Source organism: Tubulanus polymorphus, chromosome 2, assembly GCF_964204645.1.
Source record: "Tubulanus polymorphus chromosome 2, tnTubPoly1.2, whole genome shotgun sequence".
NCBI lineage: Eukaryota > Metazoa > Nemertea > Palaeonemertea > Tubulaniformes > Tubulanidae > Tubulanus > Tubulanus polymorphus.
The window spans coordinates 1,101,700-1,122,078 of record NC_134026.1 but is presented as its reverse complement, the minus strand read 5'-3'; the positions used below and the strand labels follow the sequence as shown (position 1 = coordinate 1,122,078).

General features: G+C 39.0%; 1 protein-coding gene across 1 annotated transcript in view; it reads right to left on the bottom strand.

The window, feature by feature from the left end:
- The window catches only part of LOC141900881 (adhesion G protein-coupled receptor A3-like), a 32,523-nt gene extending 13,600 nt beyond the window's left edge, over positions 1–18,923 (bottom strand). The window contains exons 1-2 of the mRNA XM_074787936.1: positions 18,685–18,923; positions 1,342–1,413 (exon numbers count right to left, since the gene is read on the bottom strand). Coding sequence (XP_074644037.1) covers positions 1,342–1,413; positions 18,685–18,923 — 311 coding nt within the window. The remainder of the gene's footprint in view (positions 1–1,341; positions 1,414–18,684) is intronic.
- Between the last annotated feature and the right edge of the window lie 1,456 nt (positions 18,924–20,379).

Here is a 20,379-nt window from a genome sequence, read left to right as displayed (position 1 = left end):
GTTTCGTTTGCGAATTCAAAATTTTTCAGGTAAAATCAACTCAAAATTAAGGTATAGAGGATCAAATTTACCAATTTGAATCAGGTTCTACAGTTGTGGGTTCACATTTGACTCAGAGTTTAATCATCATAAAATGAAATAATACTCAAACAGGGTTCAACAGTAGAAAGGCTGTGACAGAATTGAGGACTTTTAAGCGATTTTTTATAGTAAAAATTAAGCATTTTTAGCGAGGTAAAAGTGACAGTTTTTCTTATCATTTAAGACCACCACTTCTAATCATCATTGTCAATAACACAATGTAAAAAAAATAATTTTGGAAAACCAAAGTCTAAAGTAAAGTTTTGGAACTTGTAAAATGTAAGTGCTCACTTTTGAGCAATTCTGAGGCACGCTATGAACCATGCCACATCCGTGCAACTTTTGAGTCTTCGTTTAAAAATTCTATATTCTTTTTCGCAAAATATCGTTTAGATTTTTATTCAGAGAATTAATTGACGTATGAAATGCAAGGAGGTTTAATACACGAAGTCAAGATTTATGAAAACAATCAGGCATTTAAACCCGGGGATGAGGAAGTCTGGTTTACGCAGGGCCACCTGGGCGGCGGTTATAAAAACTAAGCAAGCTAGGTCACGGCACACTGGTCTGGAAAGAGACTCCCGGTGTTAGAACTGACAGTTTCATACAGATCTTACGTTATGAGCTTTCAATTATGTACCCATTTAACCTCGCGGTTTTATTATTAGTACTTTATAGAATACAATATTCAACGCATAACGAATACACGTGAACTGCGCAGAACTCCGCAGAGCTATTCATTCACGTTCACGGCGAGTTATGGAAAACTAGGAGAAATATTTTGATTAAGAAAGTAGGGGTCCGCGAGTCGCATAATAGAAAATTATTGTAACCCTCAGCAATGACCCGACAAGAATCGTACCAGCAAATTTCTAGTTGTTCACATGTTTTCTAGCATTATGCTACATAACCGGTATGCATGCATACTGATATCCCTACACAATTATATTATGATGTATTTAAAAATGTTCTGTTCGATTTAATGAAATCCGTTTAATTTAGGAGTCGTTAGTGTTAATAGATTTGTTGAACCTCTAGGAGTATATTTCTAGTAGAATCGAATCCCCTCCCACCTCAACTGGGCGTACACTGAAAATGCATGTTTTTTATTCATTATTTACGAACTTGCGATCGTAAAAAAATGTCTTAAAAATGCAGACCCGCCTTGCTCGTGGCGCTGTACGTAGACTGGGGGCAAGAAAACAGATGTTAAAAATATTTGGCAGTTTGATAGTAGAGAGATTGATTTATAATACTTACAGTTTAACGAGGTTATCCAATGAGTTAAACGCTCCCGGTGTTATTGATTCTATATCATTATCACTTAAATCTCTGAAATTATACAAAATGCAATTTTATTAATACATAGTATATATTTAAGGGGTAGTCTCTGTGGTCCGGACCATTGTCCCCATAAGAGCGGACCTGAGGCTTACTTTTGAAGGTCATGAGACACATTTACGGGCATTATTGATCATTGAAAAGGCACATTTGTTAAATATGAAAATTGTTAGTAAATTTTGCTTTATCCTGGCTATAGTGCAAGAGGAGTTTATAAGATTCCATTAAGCAGCAACATGTTTCAACAATACTGGTTTAAACAGTGGAACCATATACAGGATTGTGCTTGACATCTCAGAGAACTTTCCCGCAGTAGCAAGTTTATCAGAAAGCCTTGACCGTGGACAGGTCAGGTGGACAGGTCGGGTGGACAGGTCGGGTGGACAGGTCAGATATCGGTTCCCTACAGATTCTTCTTTCGATGCCTCGTCAAACATCTAAAAGCTGTTAGTGACAGATGAACTGTACAAATGACATCTACAAACATTCCATTAGAAGAACAGTTACAGTAACCATATCAATATATTAGAGAAGATAATTTGGGTTCATGTGTGTTCGGCCTATTGATTTAGACTGCTGCGCCTGAAGGGGTAGAGATGTGTAGGGTGCATCTACGGGGCAATGAAAAATTAAATCTACCATCAACGATGGTCATAAGTTCATAATAATACGAGTGTTTAGCAGGAGGGGATGCGGAGTACTGCCGATGGGTTGTAGGTATCCCTCCCAGAAAATTTTGAAATTTTACCACCTTCAAATGTAACGTGAGAATTTGGGGGGGATGTTTATTTTTATATCTAAACTGTGTTCATCGATGAGTATCAGCGCTAGAGTGATAATCTCGATGCATCCCTGTTATAGCGATATCATCTTTTAAATACATCGAATCAAAAATGAGATAAAAAACAATGAAATACTGATATGACATCATTAAAACAACGCCTGAAGAGACACATTAACGATGATGATTCATTCGTAGTAAAATATTACTGTCGTGTGTGACCTGTGGCAAAATTACTCCACACGCGCCCGAGCTGAAACCAAAAATCATTTAATCAGCTACGATTGTGAGTAAAACGAGGAAATACTGGCCGTAAAATGAGCAACTGATCGCGATGAGCGTCGACCGGACGCTCGGGTAATGAGCAATTATTCTTATTCATGAAATCATCGTGAAACAAACAAGAGACCGAAGAGACTGATCTATGTGTGTAGTGTTTTACTAATGATGCTCTAGCATTTTTAAGTCGATGGTTGCTCATTATTTTATTCGCCTGTTTTCGATCTACGAGGCCCTATATCGATATATTCTAATATCTACTAATTCATCGTGTATCTATAACAATCGCGTAGACACGTGTTACCGGTAACATCTTCACAAAACTTCATCTGATCATCAATAGATAGATTAATGACCGGCGTTTCTGTGTTACAGCTGTCCTATTATTTATGAATATTAAAACCTGCATCAGTTCGGGCGGGCAGTTATGAGTCTGTACTAATTAGTAATCTACTCATTACCCTTCGATTGGAACCTACTTAAACGATATCAGTTAAAAGGTACGGCATAATGCGATGGTTTTTTATTGAAGTCAGCTCGGTACTTCTGGCTTTTTATGACTGTTTAGTCATCTGAAGACTTCACCTATACTGCAGTGTGAAGCCAATTAATTGAAAGCGTGGTACTTTCTTTATCAGGTATCGACAAAAGATTACAAATGAAATATGCTGCATTCGCACTGCATTATTTAGAATTACTTATAATGGTCAAGATTTTAAATCCAATTAATAAGGGGTCCAGCGTTCACTCTAGCAAAAAAGTCTGTTCCACTGACCAAAAGACGATCCAAGTCTGTTCTGAATTTTAGAATGAACCATTTCTTTGTGTAAACTATTTTGCCTGACAATCACAGCGTTGAATCTAGCTGGACCAACAGCGGATTTAAAAAACATGTGTGAACGCACAGCACTGAATTGGTCCTTTCTAAATTGGTCCATTTCAGGTAATGGACTAACCAGTGATGAGGAGAGAATCCCACAATGATAATAAAAAGTCCGAAAATGAAACTTCGAGATAGTAGTTTATTTCAACGTTTCGACTATATCCTAATAGTCATCTTCAGGAATAAACTGAATTATTATCAGGAATTATTCCTGAAGATGACTATTAGGATATAGTCGAAACGTTGAAATAAAGGTTGAAATCTCGAAGTTTCATTTTCGGACTTTTTATTATCATTGTGGGATTCTCTCCTCATCGCGTCAACACGGATATAGTGTTCTACCAATCGTAACCAGTGATGTTGTGAATGATGAATGTTAAGCCTCCAGTTATGTCAGAACTGGAGCCGAGCCAGAAACCTTCTGGTCAATGATAATAAAAAGTAAACAGTAGGAATATTCCTCTCGCTATCAGCGAAAACGACAATCAACAGATAAACTGATTGTCCCTCGTAGAGAGGGATAAAACTGTGAATTCAGCTGAAACTGTTGATCACGGTGTGATTAAATAGACAATCCTGAGGGAGATGAGACGTATCAGTCAGTGTCACCGGGGAACAATCAACTCTTTCTCTCTCTCTCTCTATCAGTTATCCCTGATATTCAGCAAAATCAGAATCACACGGTTTCGTATTCTATCGGCTATTCGTACAGTTAATAACCTCACTGCCTCTAACCTGATCTCAATCATACTCGTCTCGGTATAGCAATACATCACTTCACAGACACATACACATTTCAATATAAAACTAAGTACAAGCAACAGGAACATTGACTCCTCCTCAAAAATCTGCTAGTTTTCTGCACTGGGCCCTCATCGTTCTAAACCTCAAACCTCGATAGAATGCTATACCCTCAATGCTCACAGATAGATTATTACACAGAATCTATTGCCAGAATTTTTGAGAAATTTGGAAGATCGCAAGCAAAAGCAACCGTATTATGACGTTAAAGAGTTGACATTCGCTTGTAGTTTCGCTGGTTTCTTTATTTCAATCAGTTAAATTTTTCATGACAGATTTGAGCGCGATATCGCAATATCAGATACTGCATCGCGAAACGACTTCGGACGGTTTTCAATGTGGTTGCTATCGAACTGTTAAACTACAGGGGATAACACGATTGCCACCGCAGTGGACATTGAGCTATTGTTCTAATGGAGCTAATAGATCAAGAATTAATAACAACCAAATGCCAGAGTAACGATTTCTATTTTTTGTACAAACACAGCCCCTGCTGACTGATAACTGAGGGTCTGATCGACGGCGATCTTACAGTCTATATACAGGCTAGACTGGTATTAACTAGGCTTACGAACCGACGAGTTTCTACTGCAGGTAAAACGCTTAGTCAAACATTTACCAGCAGTTTCCGATAAAGATAGAAACAGAAGAGTTTATCAAATCAGCAACAGTTTATGAGAACAAAAAAATGCACCGTGGAACGTAAGTTTTGATCGCGGTAGATTCTGTAGAGTATCGATTCATATCATTTCAAACTAAACGACTAACTAACCAAAAATTACATTTCACAAATTGTTGAAAATTTACAAATCCCTAAAAGTTCGCCCAGATTTTTCCACAAAATCCTCGAGTGAATCAGAGAGTTCTAGGTGTAAATGTTACGATTCATTCATTCACGTATTTTCTAGCTTTTTCTGATTCCCCGAGTTTTCCAGGTTTTCCAGGTCAGAATTGGATTAACTCCACCAGCAATCACGAGCCCCGATATTGAGGACACAGTGCACATAAACTCGCACGCGACATGCATTATAGAATTCTTTTAATGATTTTTATGTTGTCAAAAAAATGAAATCGGAAGAGAATAAATTGTGTATTTACAGAATGTGACTCAAACTAAATGTAATTGTAACAAATCGTGACAGGTGAAATAACATCGACGTCAAAATAAGACAGAAACGTTCAGGAAATTGAAACACGTCACGCACTGCGATCATTGCAATATTTACTGAAACCTAGAGTTCTGGTGGTTCATTCAGGCGGTTCTAGATTTATCAAACAACGCGACCGGTAAATATTTCCGCAATAGAACCGCACTTGAGTACGCGTTCAAGATGACCGCTATCGAGTGGATGGAAAGTAACGCTAATGAAAAAGTTACTTCAGTTCGAAATTGCAGACCGGAGCAGGACGTGTTTTCCCCATATAATCGATGTATTATCACTATGATGTATTGTATAGTTATGTATTAAGACCGGACCTGCAGCGAGACCGGAGAGAGCGATCATTTACAGATCGATCGCAGACATTTTTGCCGTTGTTCTATCAGTCGGTAATCGAGACTTAAAAGTCGCGCGAATCAATCGCAGGCATCCGCGAACGGCTATTTCTGACAATACCTCCGATATGTGATAACAGTAGTTATCGCCAGTGGACGGCGCAACTAGAAATTCCAGTCACATTCTCAATGGACAATCGCATGTTTTAAATTACTGTAATGTGCGGTACTGGAATGTCCACATCAATTGACTGATAACCTCTACTGATAATACACCCAGTACAGATAAACCGATGAAATCTTCTGCAGACGACATTTTTTCAGAAAGCGAAGCGAACAGTCCTGGTGTTAGAAACTTAGAAAGAGCTGAGTAATTTTCCTTGTCAGCAAAAATTAAATTACTTTTCTTGAAACAAATATGCGCGTCAGATTTACACGGGAAAAATAAAAAGATAATTTCTAGATACAAATACAATGGTAACAATGAACTTTTAATTGTAAAAATCATTTATAAAAATCTTGTACATATATTGATAAATAAATATACTATTATCATTATTACTATTGTTTCAGCAACTGCAAAACCTGCAGCCTTATAAGTGTCTATACAATGGGTTACTTGGCATACCAGTTATCAATGTGTCACAAAAATGAACTTAACCTTAGATTTTGAGTCTTTCAATTGCTGGTATGTCAAATGATTAACCAACCATTGAGAAACTGATCATCCGTATAAATTTCACAATCATTGAGTTATGTATGATAAAAACTGATACCGAGGAGGTAGAGGAGGTAGAGGGGGTAGAGGGGGGTAGAGGGGGTAGAGGAGGTAGAGGGGGTAGAGGAGATAGAGGAGATAGAGGAGGTAGAGGGGCTAGAGGAGGTAGAGGAGGTAGAGGAGGTAGAGGGGCTAGAGGAGGTAGAGGAGGTAGGATACACGTTACATCTTATCCAGGTGTACGACTTCAAAACATAACACAGAAAAACTGCACACATTTTACCAGATGGTTTTAACACAACATGATAATAGGAACATTATACCGGCGATATATGAACCATCGCTGGTTTAAATCTCTGAAAAAATAAATAACAATCCTCCTCGCGTACCAGCATTCTCCGGCTTGAAATGTCAGAGTATTCATAATTCTTTTGTCTGCTATTATTGACATCACGAGAAGAGGCATAAAAACTAGAATCGACGAAGGAAATTACGGGGTAGAAAAAATTGACATTTTCAGTAAAATAATCCATATTGATACTATTTACTGTAACACGATTCAACCATTGAATTTACTTCACGTCGTGGATATCTAGGATATCTACAGTACGTTATTACGCAATGTCTAAAGAGTTCGATTTCATTAAAGAGCTATTCAACAACTCGTGAATGTGACAGTAACATTCACGTTATAATAGCCTCGGTCGCCAACACTCCTCCTAGCAGAGCGTATGTCATTGACGTGAAGACAATTTATCTAATTAGTCCCCAGTGGTCAAGAACGTATAACGAATAGCAACAATTAGTTCAACTAAATAGTCGTCAATGACTTCGTATCGATTTCCGATGAACCGATGTTAGGCAATCTATGACTCCATATATCATTCATTCTCTTCTCATCATCTCATACCCGGGTTATAAACTGTACGATCGCAACAATAGATCCGTCCAATCCAACAATAGATCCGGCCAGTCCAACAATAGATCCGTCCCGTCCAATGTTCATATTCTATTATTTATAACAATATGCGGAGGTAAAACGGAACCGATTAGTTTCGTCTGAAGAACAAGTGTAACAGTAATCTCTGTCGTTTCTATTCACTTCTTCTGAACATTGAATTTGGAGTCAGGGAGTCATTTCTAGACGTGTATATGATGACAACTACAGAGAAATGTAGACCAAGACCAGAGCTGCACTCTGAGCGAAACCTCCCTGAGCGAAACCTCCCCGAGCGAAACCTCCCCGAGCGAAACCTCCCCGAGCGAAACCTCCCCGAGCGAAACCTCCCCGAGCGAAACCTCCCCGAGCGAAACCTCCCCGAGCGAAACCTACCCTGAGCGAAACCTCCCTGAGCGAAACCTCCCTGAGCGAAACCTCCCTGAGCGAAACCTCCCTGAGCGAAACCTACCTGAGCGAAACCTACCTGAGCGAAACCTCCCTGAGGAAACCTCCCTGAGCGAAACCTCCCTGGCGAAACCTCCCTGAGCGAAACCTCCCTGAGCGAAACCTCCCCGAGCGAAACCTCCCCGAGCGAAACCTCCCCGAGCGAAACCTCCCCGAGCGAAACCTCCCCGAGCGAAACCTCCCCGAGCGAAACCTCCCTGAGCGAAACCTCCCTGGTTCTACATTGTATTTGCCGAACCTGGAACGGACCAAACTAAAATGGACCCAATCAATATGCATGTCTTCAAAACACCTGTTATCGCTGGTCCAGTTAGACTCAACACTGAGATTTACAGGCAATTAATGCAAAGTTTCACACACAGAAAAATGGTCCTAAAATTCAGATCAGCCTTTTTAATCGGTCTAAATTGGTCCATTCTGAATTCATTAGGATTCTGAATTCATTAGGCCTAGATAATCAGTTTCACAATCCAGACTTAGCTGTTTTTGGGGAATTGTCTCAAGAAACATTTTTAGACAACATTGCTGCTGAGGAAATCGAGCAGGAATGAAGATTATCGATCCACGATGACAAAAATGTGAATTTTAGTCAATTTGATGAAGGTGAAACCTGAATCAGTGTTCACACGTGTGAGACCTGTGATGAGAGATGCATTAGAAACTGACTGAAAATAAGAGATCGATACCAGTGAATATATCGGTCACCAATTATCTTACATTTTACGAACGAAATACGACATCGATTTCAACTGGAAAAACGTCTCCATAAATGATTAGTAACAAACAGTATCGAGCTACGACGAGCAGACGAGCAGACAGACAGACGTTCAGGTAACTCCCTATAAAACATTGATTCACGTTAAACAAAATCATTTGTTTTTAGCGTTCTATACAGAATCATACGTCACACGGTATTCAATATAAATACATTCTCCATTCCGCGGGCGAAGGGAACGATATATACACTCGATATAAATACATTCTCCATTCCGCGGGCGAAGGGAACGATATATACACTCAATATAAATACATTCTCCATTCCGCGGGCGAAGGGAACGATATATACACTCGATATAAATACATTCTCCATTCCGCGGGCGAAGGGAACGATATATACATTCGATATAAATACATTCTCCATTCCGCGGGCGAAGGGAACGATATATACACTCGATATAAATACATTCTCCATTCCGCGGGCGAAGGGAACGATATATACATTCAATATAAATACATTCTCCATTCCGCGGGCGAAGGGAACGATATATACACTCGATATAAATACATTCTCCATTCCGCGGGCGAAGGGAACGATATATACATTCAATATTAATACATTCTCCATTCCGCGGGCGAAGGGAATGATATATACACTCGATATAAATACATTCTCCATTCCGCGGGCGAAGGGAACGATATATACATTCAATATAAATACATTCTCCATTCCGCGGGCGAAGGGAACGATATATACACTCGATATAAATACATTCTCCATTCCGCGGGCGAAGGGAACGATATATACACTCGATATAAATACATTCTCCATTCCGCGGGCGAAGGGAACAATATATACACTCGATATAAATACATTCTCCATTCCGCGGGCGAAGGGAACGATATATACACTCGATATAAATACATTCTCCATTCCGCGGGCGAAGGGAACGATATATACACTCGATATAAATACATTCTCCATTCCGCGGGCGAAGGGAACGATATATACATTCAATATAAATACATTCTCCATTCCGCGGGCGAAGGGAACAATATATACACTCGATATAAATACATTCTCCATTCCGCGGGCGAAGGAACGATATATACATTCAATATAAATACATTCTCCATTCCGCGGGCGAAGGGAACGATATATACACTCGATATAAATACATTCACCATTCCGCGGGCGAAGGAACGATATATACATTCAATATAAATACATTCTCCATTCCGCGGGCGAAGGGAATGATATATACACTCGATATAAATACATTCTCCATTCCGCGGGCGAAGGAACGATATATACATTCAATATAAATACATTCTCCATTCCGCGGGCGAAGGGAACGATTTATACACTCGATTTGACAAGATTTGTACAAGCTACAGTAGAGTTGATTTCCAGTCCGATGACGAATATTCGAATGTTCGCCACACGACTGATCAAAGCACATTTCGGTTACCTTTACGAGTATTTCTAATCTTAGATGTTACGTAAGAAATTTGATTTAATTCTATCTCACACGTAGCGGCGTCGATAATAATTCAGACAGTTCGGCGAAATCGATGAATATCCTGAGGATTATTTCCACTCAAATCAATGGATTATTTCAATAGATTATTGATCGAACACAGTGACTGATTGATATTGACTGACAGGTTCTGACACAATACTCATTATTACTTATTCATTTATATTAACAGATATTTGCACTATTTTTCTTCATAATAATAATTCTTCAACGACCACTAGCAATGCGCACGCTTCATCATTTAAAACGTTCTAAATTCAGTTGGTTCCAATTTGGAGCGGGCATTTACACCAACGAACAGTCCGTTCTGTTTCAAGGGAGACTAAGCATTGATTTGGTCCTTTCTAAATTGGTACATTCCACAAACGGGTCAAATAAGAATGGACTAGCCAGTGATAGTGTGAACCGAGTGAGCGCAGTTTTTACAATACCCTCGGAAGTGTCAGATACAACACTCACTATTTCTTCACACGGGAGTCATTTATATTCCATTCAAGGAATCTGATACAATTTCACTGATCTTCATATCACTGAAGCTTGTTACATGAAAATCGACTTCTCATTATAATATTCAGTGCAAAATGCCTGACGCATAAATATTTATTTTGCACATTATTCTCACAATTTGTACAGGAGGTCATAAACCCGACTGAATAAACATTGATTCGAGCTAATATAGCTTTCTATCCCGGTAGTCGTAAAATTCGAATAAAGCCCGTTTACAAATGAGAAATAGGACATTAGCCATAAAAACAACCGATCTCAATTCTGAACAGAGCATTCTGAATCTTAATGAATAACCATATGTTTGACTTTAGAGAAGTTATGAGAAAGGAACTAATCAAAGTCTGGAGGTAAAAATTAAAACTAAAACCATCGGAACTATATACATTGTTCTAACAGTTATTTAAATTCAAATCTCAAGTAGTATCCTCAATTATTTCATGCAGAGCACTTTTTCAGTTTTCCCAAATAGAAATGGGATCTTCATGAACAGATACCATCATACACGACAGGGACATCAACAATTTCACCAGTTGATAAGGAGATTCAAAATTGCCAAATTGTCCCGGTTTCCTCCGTTCTATCAGAACCAAGCACACAGAAATAAATTGAGACAATCGTTTCTTTCATTCTGTTGATTTCTGTTTATAACAACATTCAGCAGATTTATCACAATGTGTCGCGACAAACTGTCAAAAACATTCTGCTCCCTCTCTGCTATGAGGAATTTTTGGTTCAAGTGAAGAATAAATAGAAGAAATATTTGGCTAAATTAGGCCTAGGTGAAGGATCTTCGGAAGGTTATAACACAGTCCGAGAGAGTTTACGTTTAATTCAGGTGGTGCTTCACAGTCTAACAGTAAACAAATCTGACTGATTTTATGATCAGTCTGCTAAATAGAAGAGTTCTTTTTCTCAGACTCACAGTGTAATAAAGCTGAAGACTCTGAATAAGAGTCTTGGAGTTCGCACTATCACTAGTTAGTCCTAGTCAGTCCGTTCTAATTTGGCCTGTACCTGGCACAGACTAACTTATAATGGATCAGACCAATGCTGCGCATTCACACTCATTTTTAAATCAGAGAACTATCTCTGAGCCTCTCAAGACGCAACACTGCGATTAACAGGCAAATAAAGCGAGGAATGAGAATTTTTTGGTCGGTCTCAATTTGTCCGTCGTAAAATGTCACGGATCATTTCGGAACAGACTTTCAGCTAATGCGAATGCATAACGTTTTAAATAACGTATCAATCCAAGATTATACGACAAAACGCAAAGAGCATAGCGATGAATAGCGAGAATAAAGTTACTTTAAAATTGTAGAAGGATATACGGAGATAAAGGTCGGAATAACGGTTGTTTTGTCACCGTATGAATACGCAGTTATTTCGCGAGGATCGTGTAAATATACTTTAAAAATCGAAAACACGACATTAGTGACGAATTCCACGATCGAATTACATCGAGAAAAATAGACGAGACACGTCAAGATATGTAACCCTTTCATACGAGGCTTTATTATCAGTAGAAATGAAAATATGTGAAGCCGAGTATCGATGATCTGTATGATTAGAGAGAACTGCACTGTCGTGGTAACCCGGCCCGTCGCCAACCCGCCCGCGCCGTACAATGGCTCGTATACCGCAGCTATGGACAATAGATGATCGATATGTGGAGAGAGAGAGAGAGAAACATCCGTTCAAATCCAAAACTCTTTTCATTCGATTTATATACAGTGAACTCAATACCGGCTTTATAATCAACACACACAAAGTGCGGTCGTTTTTATGCAGTTTTCGCGAATATCTGTAGAATTCTACTAGAGCAACAACCTCCAGAAGGGAATGATACAAATTCAATTCCTCAATTCTCATTTTTGGTGCTGAAGTGCGGGGACAGATCCAGGAGGAGGTTAATGGAGGGGGGTACATGCTTGCGGTGAAAGGTACTGGTTCAGTTGGGAACTCCCTAGAAAATTCTCAAAAACTAGAATTTAGTGAGATGTGATTTCCCGACATAAGGAACTGAACGCGAGTCACAAGGAATATCATAAATCTTTTATGAAAAATGTTATGTTTGGCTGCCGAGGGGTCTCTACCCTGGAATACCTGAAGCCATATGCATGGCCTCTAAATAATAATGGGACAAAGCTTTTCAGGAAAATAAAACAAATTATACCAAGTTCACCCGGATTTCAGAGTATGACATCAAATCATGCGGGTATTAAACTAATAACAATGAGAGATATGGGGGTTTGCAAGGTGCGAAGGTTCACTGGGTAAATCTTACATAATAGTTATTGATATTTATGCATCGTTAGCGAACAAAACAAACACGACAAGTATCAATAAAATCACTCTCGTAATATCAATAAACACACAAACTATCAATAAAATAGTGAAAATCCGACCATAAAATCATACCACCTGGTACTAACACGAACAGCTGAAATACACGAGTCTACTCGGCCGGATCTCTCCCGAGCGAAGCCGCCGCGCGTTTTAGAAACTCGCAGAACATTTCCAGTGATGATCATCAGTCATGATGAAAACTGTATTAACTTGTAATATATGAACTGAGAGGAGGTCTATGGGAGGAAGCAGATGAACCGAGGTCTATGGGAGGAAGCACTTCTGCTGAATCAGAATCAAGAGATAACTCACCATCTTGATTAGATATATCGACCTCTTCAACAACCAGAAAAACATTCCACCATTCCACCGACGCTTTTAAAGTTTACTAGTTATATATATATATATATATATATATATATGAGTGGAGAGACGCACAAGTGGCCCTTTCAAAAATCAAGAGTTTAAAACAGCGTGAGCTCAAAGTCATCGAAAACTACTGAAAACATCGGCGAAGTATGAAAACCTACCATATTCCCAAGATTTAGCTGAACTTTTTTCGTCAACTCGGGCAGGTCAGGGTTCTCACAAAGATCAGGGAATACAAAATACCCTCCCTGCCATTGATCAAGAGCAGCAAAACACCGGAATTCTAACTTTTCCCTGATTTTCAAGAAGAGTCAGAATTCCCAAAATTTCCCTGATCTGTATGAACCGATCCGGGAAGATCTTTACTTCTAATCCTTCGATGATTTGACCAAATTTGACATTAATGATTAGACTCAAGTGAAAATGAATTGGCACTGGTGAAACTGGATACTGACACGGGATTAGACACGCGCCACTCTGACAGGCTTAAAGCCATATTCGGGAGAGATTAACCGAGTCGAAATATTTGGTCAGTGTTTAGTAAGTAATGATCATTGACTGACAGTTTGAACACGAGGTAATTCTCACCGGAGGGTGGCGGCATTTTATAATCTCCGTCTCAGTTTACAGCAGGTAACAACGTAATCAATGTATGTGAGAAACAAACAATTCCCAGATATATTTAGCAACGGACACGTAGGTAAGGGATTTATAGCTTGCTGAGCTGAGAGTCTGCGCTGTAGAATAGCCAGATCCCTTCTATCTGCTTCAACACTGCTAGATCGAGTTAACTATCCGTGAATTACAGAGAAGACGGCGGCTCCAACATCTGAGGCCGTTACTAAATATTCTCAGGGCAGCGCCCCTATGACCCTATTCTAAGGCTGAAAATCGTGCCTTTGTTTGGTGGATATTGCCCTTATTTTTTTTGTCCGACAAAATATTGTGCCCTTTTAGAAAGAAATTGCTGGAAAAGACTCACTGGAGGCTGCCATCGATGATGTAGGGCTAAAAATGTTTAGTTTTTCAAGGGCTATTGTCAGAAAACACGAGCACTCGGCCGCACTCGTAATCAGTCGAGTACCGGGGTCAAATACAACAACACTTTATAACATAAGAATATATCGAACTTAAAGAGCACCACTAAAATTGATGGACAGAACTGAGTAAAACCGGAAAACCCATTTCACCCTTCTTAGAGCTAATCAATTCAAGTGCACTACTTGACTTTTACTTGCCAGACTTCGTCTTAATCAGAAATGTCAACAGACAGCTACTCGGTATCTAGACCATTCACGACCACTTCTCACTCACACACCGAAATATACGTTTACAAATTTTTACTTACATTTTTTGTAAAGTTGATAATCCTCGGAAAGAATCTTTGTTGATGACTTTGATGGCGTTGCCTCTCAACGACCTGGCAAAAAATACAACGGTAAATAGTTGATATTTGATTCGACAATCGATATATATATATATATATATATATATATATATCGAACACTGGGTTATCTGTAGGGATCTGATCCTAAACAACAAACATATCGAGTTTCCAATAATATTTTGTCTCTTCGTCTGGAAGTTTGTCTCGTTGCGTTGAAATGGAAGAGTTACGTCGAGAATTCTACGCCGAATCCTTTAATCAATGAATACACTTGTAGCTCTTTATAAAATACAATCGTTTATTTCCGCGGTCAAATTGCGTGCATTTCTCGACACGTAATCGGCTTAAAGCGTAGCAGATGATGATGAAGTCTCCAAAAAACGCATCGGCTTTCAGCTGCACTACATCGGACATAGTCGCAATTTCAGTAAATAATTCACATTCCAGTCATTTATTTATTTAGGCACGCGACAAATCTAAGTGGGGTCTGGTCCGGGCCAAATGGTTCCACGTGATCACGGCTTATGAAAGATTTAGTCGATGATGGTAAAAAAATTCCACACCGGGCTTTCATAGACAGTACCCGAGACCCTGACCGGTATATTTATCGGGATAATAGGACTTTTGATGGGCGCGATTTACAAACTAGAGTTAACTTGACGAAAAACTTCAAGCTGCATCCAAATCATTCACTTCAACCACGGATATAAATACTGATTTTCTACGAACTAAATCATTACGGATTAAAATCTAGACCAAATACATTAATCTGCTACAGCTTCGCGTAAACGACTAAACGCATTTTATATCGATCCTTAAAAAAAAAGAAGCTTAACGCGCGGGGCAGCAGCGAGGTTTATATTGAAAAGTGTTCAATGTGAATAGTTAGTTGATAATAGTAAAACAGTGTCGTAGCTCGCTCCGACGACGCAGTAGGAGGTCACTCACTATTATGAGTGTATTTTGCTGTATTTTCTATCGCATGTTTACGATTGACTGCATTTATTTTATTCATCGTTCGACTGCAGCAGCAGCAGCAGCAGCAGCAGCCGCTTCCATCGATTATTTCTACCCTATATTTTTCGAGGTTATTTTTTTGTAACCACTCACCAACTCTCCACGAACCTAACTAATATCAAATGAATGAATGAATGATCATCAGGGCAGAGTGTCAGAATGTGAACCAGTAACAATTCACACGCAATTATTAGACCCATGCTAAAATTTGGCGCGGGTCTGGTCCTACGTTTTTGGTCGGGCCAAACTGACACGGGCCCATTTGACACCCGTGTGAACTGGTCCAAAGCCCGTGTTATCGCGGATAGATAATGATACTGAGTCACTCGCACAACCAGCTAGCACGCAATAATCTGACCAGTGCTAAAATAAGAGGTTTTAGCAATATTTTCGTCAGGCCAAACGACAGGCACGGATCCATTTGGCCTGTAAACAGTTGAACTTATCTGGCATGGGCCAAATATCAAAACGGTAACTTGCATCATTCATGTATTGATCGGTCAAGTGATTATTTAGGTGAAAGTGTTAACGAAAATCACGAATACAATTTCATCATCAGTAATAAATGATAAATTAATTCATCTGGAATCAGGTCAGCACAACGCACATGGATAACTACTTTCTCTGAACTAAACATATAATACGATTATTACAGGAATTACAAACACAAGGAGCGTCACTTTTTATTAGAAAGTTTGTACTCATAATTCATCAGAAACCGAAGGATCTCAAAGAAGCCGTGATGTTGACACAGGCCAAATCTGGCCCCTTCTTGATAAGGCTAGGGCCAACCTGACGAGGCCTGTATCAAACTTCAATGCAATTACACCCTGTGAATGCTAATTGGTTCTGTAAGTGACTTATCACTGCATTGTATTGTTTTGATCGTGTTTTAGTATCGAGTGAATGCTTTTAATCAGACGGGCCAAAAATTAAACTCGAGTCTGATTCCGGCCAGTTTCACCCGGGCCTAAGTAAAACGGGCTTAAATGTGAATATAATCAGTTCAGGAATCGGTAGCGTGCATGCAGTTAATACGTGCAGCAATCGCCACTGGTTCCACATTATTTATAATCGTTAAAAATAGAAAGTGTTCGAGCACAAATTGATTATAGGATTTATTATCTCTCTCTCTCTCACTCTCAATGCGTGTGTGTGTACGGGTAATCAGTTTAAACACGGGAAACATTCATTCGTCCGACTGTTCATTTATCAGCTAAAAACTTTACAATTAATATTCACCTGAAATTGAAAATAGCTGCCAAAACGCGACCATATTCGCCAAAAACTTGTTAAACGAATAACCACCATTCCTGCATTAACCTTAACTAATTCAAAACTGTTTTTCCGCAAGTATTTCATGGCTGATTTTTCAATTTTCCCAAATAGAAAACGGGCTTTCATAAAAGTGAACAGATACCATCTTAATATAAGAATGTCAAAATTTTAGCACTGACTGATTAAGGCAATTTTCGAGAACAATTGCTGAAGAATGTTGCCCTAGGCGAGCAATTAACATCCCAGAACTATGCTACCTAAAGTGTTAAATGAATTTCCAGAATATTTTCTAGATTGGAGGAAAATATATCAAATTCTCAAATAATTTCGAACCAGGAAATTATGTCATTTCAAAATTTCCAATTACTATATATAAGGTTTCGCCAATTTCTCAGTAAATGTGGAAACCATCAATAATCCCTCGATCCTCGAGACCACCTTCAACGTATGCATTTATAACCAAACAGGGATAAAAAAAATACGGGCTATTTGAAATTTCAACATCATCTTGACCTCTCTCGGCGAATACCATTTGCCATTTGACTACTTCAACCGGTTGACACAGGTATTCTCCAGGTAATCTCCATTTGACAATTTGAGTCGACGCTTTCTAGAAAAAAAATCCTCGATGGCACTTCGACGAGAAACGAACGCCAATAATACATAAACGATATATATATAGATATGTATCTTCCACTCGTGAGGGAAATTGAGTGCACTTAAACTGTTATTCTCCGTTCGCCGTCAAAAATCCACTTTTTCCAATTGGCGAAAAAGGTTTAACCGGTTTTAAGAACCCTTCTCGACGATAATCATAGGAAGAAAGAAACTCGTCTCGGGTTACAACGAACGAAATCATTCCGATTTACGACTCGAGTCAATTTTTTTACGAGTTATTCTTTTTTTTCTAAACCGTAACGGGAAACGCTACCGGCACTGAAGGCATCGGCGCAGTCGTCGTAGAAATCTATCTAATATCTGTCGATTCTAATATCAATCAAAAATTAGAGAATATTGCATTCAAAATGAGAGTACGACGTCAACTGTGTACAGATAGCTGTCAGTAATTGACTGACATCTGACTGACTACTCGCAGTCACTAATGACTATAAAAACTCATTTCTACTACGCGGACATATAGAGCTGGCGAGAATAGTTTTAATCAATACGCAATAATAGGACGTATAGGCTATCTACTGCTACCTGTTACTGGGTAACTTAAATCTAGTTTCAAATCATCGAAGTTGAAAATCAAGTGCATCGAACTGATTGAACCACAGAATTCAACCCAGTTCCGAATACAGAATGTTTGCCATTGATATAATATAGGTCTAGATAAATCAATATTACAGTATCGAGATGATACTCTCACGGGCGGATCCAAAGGTCAATTTTGAAGGACTTGTCACATCCCAAAAGGGCACTTCGATGTCCGAAAAGGTAATATTAGGTGAACTCTCACACTGAAATGCACCAATTATCTTTATTAAACGACAAAGGAAGGGTGCCTACACTCGCAAGCTTAGCTTTATCTATGCCACCCCAGCTGTTATTTTACCTCATTGTATATAAATGAGATCATAATGTCTATATTATCATAATTATAATTGTATTCATTATATATTGATGTAAATTATCCAGGAAATAAAATGATATGATATGATATGATATGATAAAGGGTACTCAAAATTTGATGGACTTGTACAAGTCTCACAAGTTGTGACGTGATACTTACAGAATCAACGTATCTAAAGGCATGTTCGTTTCTGGTTGTAGCTGTTCGATTGTCTGAATCTTATTCCCCGGTGACCCAATGCAGTTCACTTTACTACCGCTAGAAATTGATGACTCGTCCTTGACACTGGATCGTACCGTTGAGCACAGACAACCCAACGGACAGTCCAGCGCATCTGATACGCCGTAACCTAGCAACATCCATAGCAACAACAGACTTATCGCATAGTGCGTCATCATCTTCGTCAATGCAATTCTATTCGCTGCCACAAGGGGGCGTTATTCGTCATCATACGCGAGGACGAGCTGAAAAAGATAACGAAATATCTAAGGTCACAAAATGCGTCATTATTGCCAATGTAATTCTATTCGCTGCCACAAGGGGGCGTTATTCGTCATCATACGCGAGGATGAGCTGAAATTGATATTGAAATATTTGAGTATTAAATCTATTTGACCGATGATACGCGCAGCAGCAGCAGCAGCGGTGGATGCGTATGAATCTCTGCCGTGAGATGACGTCTTCCAAAACGTAAATGCAGTTAGTTACCACGACAGCCCGCAATGAAAGCCGTACCTAATCAGACAGAAATCTCTGCTGCCACTATTCAATGATTCACAGCTCCTCGGCTCAACAAGTTATTCAAATATTCTGAACATGCAATATTGACGAAGAGCATTCAATTTGCAACCCTTGAGCCACGGGGCAGAGTTCGTTTACACGACAGTTAATGAGTTATTCCATCATAAACTGAAACTAAAAAGACTAATCTTTAGGAAGGTTAAACTACTGGTAGCCTATTATGATTGATGATAATTCTGGCAGTTTTGAGGTAGGCTAATCTAGGTAAGGATAGGTAACTACTGTTCAGTTGGCTCCTGCATCAAGAATCATCTAAGCCTATTTGATTCAGAATTCAACGATAAATCCTTTTTAGGGTTGAAGAGCAACCATTGTATCATCCATCAGGGGCCTAAGCACTGTAAGCCTATGATCCATTAGGCATAGACCTCAATCAAACCCCAGAGTTAAAAAAACTTAACCTTACGACCATTGATCAAACATTGATTGGACCGTTTGTATTGTAAGGGTCTAATGATGATATAGAAAGAAGAATACTTGTCCAAATTAGGTTTCCTTTAATACCGTAAATGATTACTAAATAGAGGAATCTACAGGAATAATTTTTTTTATTTCCACTGGACAAGATTCTAAAAATCATCTCCACTCCAGTATTCTATTCCCAATCGGATTTCACTATCCTTAGCCTACTCTATATATAGGCGCTTTAATCTTGAATATATAGGCCTAGGCTAATTTGAGCAAAAGAGGTAGGTTCCAGCTCCAGTAACTCTCCCCTATTCAGCCTCTACTAGGGTACTCATTAGATTAGTAATACCGTTAGAGTAGTTAGTAAATATTAGTCTATATGATTTAGATTTTAGACCTAGGAGGGCCTAAATCTTAATCATAGGCCGGCTATGCTTACTATGCAAGTCTATTCCAACAGGCAATGGTAGCATTTTAGTACAAACCGATATATCTTGGATTGTGACCGGAAAGTGAACTCACAATTATGATGGATGGATTCTGGAGCTGAATCTCTCAAACTAAACACAATATACACAGACTGCGCACAGCACAAAATAACTGGCTGGCACACTGTTGTTGTTATTAGAATTTCTCAGGGCCTAA